The sequence below is a fragment of the Austrofundulus limnaeus genome, unplaced genomic scaffold (assembly GCF_001266775.1).
Source record: "Austrofundulus limnaeus strain Quisiro unplaced genomic scaffold, Austrofundulus_limnaeus-1.0 Scaffold1542, whole genome shotgun sequence".
NCBI classification, from domain to species: domain Eukaryota; kingdom Metazoa; phylum Chordata; class Actinopteri; order Cyprinodontiformes; family Rivulidae; genus Austrofundulus; species Austrofundulus limnaeus.
The window spans coordinates 40,176-46,879 of record NW_013953944.1 but is presented as its reverse complement, the minus strand read 5'-3'; the positions used below and the strand labels follow the sequence as shown (position 1 = coordinate 46,879).

At 39.6% G+C, this 6,704-nt stretch overlaps 2 protein-coding genes across 3 annotated transcripts in view; one reads left to right on the top strand and one right to left on the bottom strand.

The window, feature by feature from the left end:
* Positions 1 to 947: 947 nt before the first annotated feature.
* LOC106535719 (protein FAM92A1) lies at positions 948 to 2,037 on the top strand (the record flags this gene model as incomplete). The annotated part of the gene is given in 2 exon segments (XM_014032788.1): positions 948 to 1,142; positions 1,234 to 2,037. Coding segments are annotated over 2 exon segments (381 nt in total), but the record flags the coding sequence as incomplete, so codon positions are not given.
* A 651-nt stretch (positions 2,038 to 2,688) lies between these two features.
* Positions 2,689 to 6,704, bottom strand: part of LOC106535722 (Rho guanine nucleotide exchange factor (GEF) 4) — a 29,043-nt gene continuing 25,027 nt past the window's right edge. For both annotated transcript variants that reach the window (XM_014032791.1, XM_014032792.1), the window contains 3 exons: positions 5,928 to 6,171; positions 4,517 to 4,594; positions 2,689 to 4,078 (listed from right to left, as the gene is read on the bottom strand). In XM_014032791.1, coding sequence (XP_013888245.1) covers positions 3,924 to 4,078; positions 4,517 to 4,594; positions 5,928 to 6,171 — 477 coding nt within the window. In that variant the 3' untranslated portion in view covers positions 2,689 to 3,923. The remainder of the gene's footprint in view (positions 4,079 to 4,516; positions 4,595 to 5,927; positions 6,172 to 6,704) is intronic.

The window sequence follows — 6,704 nt, the reverse complement described above, 5'->3', positions numbered from 1 at the left end:
GTATTTACTGAGAAAAATGGTGACGTGTTCAATACTTATTTTACCCGCTGTATATACAGTATATCCCACTGTGTAGAGAGGTCCGAACCTGAAGGCAACCTAACATGCATGCTTTAGTCTGTGGGAGGAAATTGGAGTATCCGGTGAAAACCCACACAAACACAAGAAGAACATGCAAACGCCACACAGAAACACAGAGGTCCAAAAGCTAGAGAGCTGAGCAAATGGCTAGTCAGAGCAGGGAAAAATCAGCACTCAAACAAATGTGTAATGTGATACTAACAGTGGTGGAAACATTTTAAACGTTTGTGTTTGATTTGTACTTTGAAAGCTGATGTCAAAGTTTTTGGAAATCTGGTCCAGAAATTCAGACAAGCATGCCTTGAAAAAAAACTTTTATTAAAGAAAGCAAAAAGGCTGGCTTTGGAGCAAAACGATACTAGGAGCTACAGAGGAGACACAGACATGGCCCAAAACGTACACCAGACTGAAGGTGGAGTAAAAACTGACTGACCAAAGAGGGCAGAGGATGATGAATAGAGTGGAAACATCTGGGTAAAATGGCAACTGGGAACAGGTGCGAGTGGGTGGGGCAGGAGTTAAGAAACAGAAACTGAGGAAAAAGCAACTGGYGACAGAGGGAAACACAGGGAGGCAATCAAACAAACTGAGCACAAAGAGAATACAGAGCATCAAGATAAACCTTGAAAGAGAAAAATTACACACTTCTAAAAACAGGGRCCATGAAAGCTTGTCATTAGGCACCAAATGGACCCATTTTCGAACAGAATTAMTAAATTAATCAAAATTTTATTCATGGTCTCTCTTCCAGTTCACAAAATGTCACAAAAAGTTGTGCCACAAGGCATTGTCTAGGACCTACCTTCTTCACAATTTACTATATTACCATGGAACAGAATATTACTGATGTTTTCTTTTTGTCACAGCTGTTCTCCAGCCGAATCAGGATGTCTGACTCTCAGGGCTGGGCTCTGAACAGCAGTGCATCTCCTCTCATCAATCATTWCTCCAGATTCCCTACCACCTCCTCAAAGGACCACGTCCTCAGTTCACCACAGATCTTCAAATCAGGTCCAAGCCATAGGCAACAACACAACCAGCAGGAAGAACTAACTAAGAGGGTGAGTTTGTTTAATCATCCCTGGGGAAAAAAAAAGGTAAAAATTCAAGTGTCGTTCTGAGTCTCAAAATTTGTTTGACTTCTGTCTGCAGCCTTACAGCAACTTACAACGCCAGTCAGGCATGGAGAAAGAGCAGGAGCTGAGACAAGAGGAGGAAGAGGAGGAAGAAGATGAAGTTGAAGAAGATGAGGAGTCTGAAGAAGAAACGGGGCTGAAGCCACACACTAGCCGGCAGTCATACGCTGCTCTGTATGCACAGATGCGCAGACAGAAGTGAAAGCCAGGATGAAAGACCCCCATCTATCCCTGTTACAGTCTTTTCATTAAGTTTTAGACTTTCATCATTATGCTGGACTGCTGGATATGGGCACCAGTGACCCACGYGACSCTGAAAAGGAAGAAGCGTGWACAGAAAATGGATGGATGGATCATTATGCTGTTAACAATATTTGTATCCAAAAACCTGACGAATCCAATCAGTTAAATTACAAGCTTCTTTTGGCGACATAGTATGGAGCTAAAAGAGTCTCAATATTCACAGATTCACATGTACACAGGACAAAGCAAGGCAAAATTTTCAAGTTGAGGCAAGTCGGMGTCTCAAAATCCACAGTGAAGTTCACAGACCAACAGTTTGTAAATCAAGATATATTTGTGTTAAATATGCACATGTAAATCTCCCTACGCATTTGTAAATAGTGAGACTCCTTAAACTCCATAACATAAAGACCTGCATGACTTATTTTTTGCTTTTAAACTCAGAGAAGACAGAGGTTGTGGTTTTGGTGTGCTGATCATTACCAACATGCATGGTAAAAAATGGAACAGCATGGGAGTAACAAGGAATACAAGCATTAAATTAACTTCTTTTGAATAAAAATAACATTGAATTTTATTATTTTTATTTTCTACATTATGTCGGAAAATGAGTCCTGCACAAATGATTTGCACGTATCAGTTACTAATAATCTAAAACTGTACTACAAACAGAAAAAAAACTGGTGTTAGCATGAAAACCACGGGTGTCCTGATATCATTTTTTCCTCAAACGAAGTACGAGTACAAATATTTCAGTTTGGGTACTTGACATTGTCCAGTACCGACACCAAGTATTCAATGAGTTGGAGCTTAAACAYGACACAGTGACTTTAAAAAACAATTCTTTAGAACAACATGGTTCTCCTTCCTTATGGGCCTACAACCTCTCTGACTGGACCACATCAAATTTATAGCATGATATATACAGTTGAAACATTGACAAAAAATAGAAATAACAAAATTCAACTGGTATAAATTTTTAAACATGGAACTGACCAAGTAACTTGAAATGTAAACTGTAGCGCATTAGTAATAGTATTGATACTGGTATTCAATAAGTCATCAGTCCCAAATATTGAAGCATTTTGAACGAGTACTTGTAAAAATGCTGGTATCAGGCCCTTTGCTGATACCACTATTTGTATGGGGACACCGCTACTAAAAACAAGACCAGTAATATTCTATAAAATAACACATTTTTTTCTACCACAAATAATGAGTCAGACAGTTTTTTTTAGCATAGGAATGTTTAATATTGTGTACCATTTGAACAGAAAGTTGAAGGAGTACACTTCACTGAATGCACTTACAGAGCAACATCACTGGGCTGCACTGATCTGAGATGAGATTACACTTGTGACCAGATAAACAGAGCAGGAATACTGGATATTAGAAGCACTGGTAGACAATAGAGTTGATGTGAGCGTGTATCATCCCATCAGCTTGTCCATCAGATTAGTTAGAGCAACCAGGGTTCTCATGAGGTTAAAAAAAAAGAAAGAAGAAAAGAAAAGAAAGTCTTCACAGTATTAGTTTGTCACATCCATGCATGTCATTTTAAGTTGTCCATGTCACACCTGAAATGGCACTTTATCAAATAAAATATATTAAAATAATATAAAGTGAGAGAAAAATTAGAGCAGGTTGTTTACTTTCATCACCGCAGTAGGTATGAGGAAAAGTTGAGGATCGGACTTGATCGTGCAGGTTACTTCTGCTTGTTTAAAAAAAACATCTCAAATTCTTTGGGCTGCATTGTATTAAATGTTACCACAGTCCAACAACTGAATCAGAGAAAATACTAAAACAACAAAATAAAACTTTACAGATGGGGAGCACAGAACATATCAAACGTGTTTGAAATGGTTACAAAATATATTAGCACAGAGAGAAGCACAAAGAGTTTTATCCTCAACGTAGTTTTCCTTTTCTTTTTATAATTCTTTTTCAAAGCAAACATAGAACAAATCAACATATTAAAATCTATCTTTTGACACAATGAGAAGTTGGCAAGTTCGTCAAAAAACCATGAAACGAAACGATAAAACAGCAGAATAAAACAACACAGTTTTGTTTACAGGCAACRATTCCACAAAGGCAGCTCAGCCATGAGTCCCAGTCACTGCAGAGGTACAGTAGGAGTTAAACCAACCGCTTTTTGCTTTAAGAAGTAGCAGAAGTACGTTTAAAAAAGTCCTCTCTCGCTGTTTGACTCCAGGAAACCGTTCTCTTATCCGATTATTCTTTAACCTATAAAGTGCTTTCATAAAAATAATCTCATCCTCATTAGAATCCTTTGCTTCTGTACAAGTTAAGATATTAATCCTGGAAAGGTTACAAGTTGGAAAGAAATAAGGGGGACAGTTAAAAAGGTCTTTCAGGCACGAGCAGAGAGCTCTTCACGTCTGATTCTGCYGCTCCGCCCCCTTCCACAACTTCACTTCTCGTCTTCTCTCTTGGGTTTCACTTCTTGAAGGGAGTCAGTCTGCCAATGTTGTGCCAGAAGGTGGTTTTGCGTTTGGGTTCAGCCAGCATAAAGACCTGCTGCTGGGGCAAAGCGGTGGGGAGGGAGGGGTGCTTCTGTCGCAGGAGGAAGTCGCAGTATGGCCTGGTCACTGCTGAAAGTAAGAACACATATGAGAGTGCGGAAATTAGCAAATAATTATGTGAAGCCATGAAACATGAAACTATGAAAAAGTGACACTAAACAATAGTAGATTATGCATTATTATTTCTATATCTATACAGCTATATATCTATGGACAGAACGGAAACAAATTGGAGAAACCACTGCAAATTCTTGAGATTGAAGTTGTTGCAAGGGTTGCACTGCAATGCACTGCATATTTCTCCCCATACCATTTTGAGACTTAATCTTCAGTTTGATGTGATGGGTGACATTTATATGCCTGAAGGCACCAAGTTACTACCATGTGATTGGCTGATTAGCTTTTTGTGTTAACAAGCAATTGAACAARTGGACCTAATAAATTGTCCAGTGAGCGTAAAACCTCATACAATCAAGTTACCTCTCTTACCCTAAAGTTAATACATACCTTTGGGTTTCCCAGCTGGATGTCTCTTACAGGCATTCAGCATGGCCTGTTTCTTTTGGACTTCAGTCAGAGAGAAGCCTGAACAAGAGAGGGAAAAAAGTGGTAGTTTCATTCATTAGTTACATAGTGACTTGGAGAAAGATTTCATCCACTTTTTCACTTTGTGAGTATGGGATTGGGCAACCCATTMTCACTCCCAACTCGTCACATATTGACGCTTGGTCAGGTATTGTCTGCGTCCGGTTTTGGACTCGTCGAGCAACCCCTTACACTACACGCTCCGGTCCGACCTCCGCAGCAAATACGCACCCATTATAATCAATGAGAGTGTTTACACTGGCTGCGCACCGCGGCTATGAGCGGCAGTGAGCGGCGGTGAGCGGGCGGTGATCCGTCAAAATTAGAACAGATCCTATTTCTGCTGGACGCCAGAGCTGCGCCGGAGTCAATTTTTAAAGATTACGTCGCACCAACAGGAAGAGGGACGAGCACAACATGTGTATTTACAAAATAAGACCCTATTAGGCGGAATAATTTGTCGGAATCATGTCAAAATCTCAGCTATATTACTCAATATATGAATATATTTCTACACAAATGCTGTCAGAATGTATCGTTCTGTTTGGGAAGCAGATGGAAACATGTAGCATGAAGCATATGTGTACACACATGATACACGTGGATTTTATTTTGAAATCAGAAGTTTCAAGAAGACGACAGGGAGACTGTTTCAACATAGATATCAAAAGCCTTTATATTAATGTTTGGCRTGTTTAGAGTTTGTCTTATTTTTTTGCTCTGACTTCCACATCACTGGATTTATCGCGCAATCTCCTTCCTCCACACCCTCCCTCTTCTGTCTGTCGCACCGGAGTGGAGCTGAGCAGAGATGCATTTAGTATAGATCCGGGGTAACCCCATCGTGTCAGTTGTTCATGAAATGAGACATAGGAGGTGGAGCCCGTTGTCATATTTTTGAAAAGAGTAGAAAACGCACGACAACTAACCATCCCAGACCCTAAATGGAACTTCTATTAGCCCTATACATCCTATTCCTGATCTCCGTACCTAAGATTAACCAGTAATCATGACGCCTAATATTAACCACAGACCCCAACCCAAAGACCCCTACGTGGTGCGAACCGAGAAAAGCCACAGGTGTCAATAACAGAGGCAAGGGGTTTACCCGACGTGTACCTGACCAAGCATCAATATGTGACAAGTTGGGAGTGAGAATGTGTTGGATTGGGAGTCTGTTGCTACAGGCCATTCACTCCCTATACAAACACTGCAACAGATCTCATTTTACTTCATTGTGTGAGCATCTGAGAGACCGAGCAATTCAAAACATTTTCAACCAGTTACAGCCAACATACATGACACCGCAGCATGAACTTCGCACACATCTGACCTGTCTCACGGTCATGGAGAACCTGCTTCCTTTCATCAGCAAAGGCTCTGAGCCAGCGTTGCTTCTGTTCAGGTTTCTTGGTGGAGAGGAGGTGAACCTCATCACCAGTCAGTGAACGAAGCTTAAGAGCATTCTTCACATTGATGTTAAAATCCTTTTCTTTGCCATCTTCTACGTCTACCACCTCCATCTGATCCATGTCCACCCGGCCCTTGTAGTACAGTATGTCCCGACGCAAGAGGTCCTGCAATGAGAAGAAGTAAAACACAACTTAGAGAAACAGTAAAAATAGGAAAGTTGGGTCCTGAATGGCTTTGTTAAAATATGACGAAAAGGCACAAATCAAAATGGTAAAGCTAAAAATAAGCAGAGCAGAGGCTAAAATATGCAAAAAAGGCTTAAATGAGCAAAACGGTCTAAAATGAGCATATCAGTAGCTAAAATTAGCAATGCTATTCACAAACTGAAATAAAGCCTAAATGAACAAAATAGATGCTAAAGCTAAAATTAGCAAATCAGAAGGCAAAATTAGCAAAACAAAAGTCAAAGCAAAAATTTAATCAATTGTAGCTAAAAGTAGCAAAACACATTCTAAATTTAAAAACAAAATTAGCAAAATAGTAGCTACAGTTACCAAAACTGAAGCTAAAGCTAAAATTAGCAAATCAGAAGGCAAAATTAGCAAAACAAAAGTCAAAGCAAAAATTTAATCAATTGTAGCTAAAAGTAGCAAAACACATTCTAAATTTAAAAACAAAATTAGCAAAATAGTAGCTA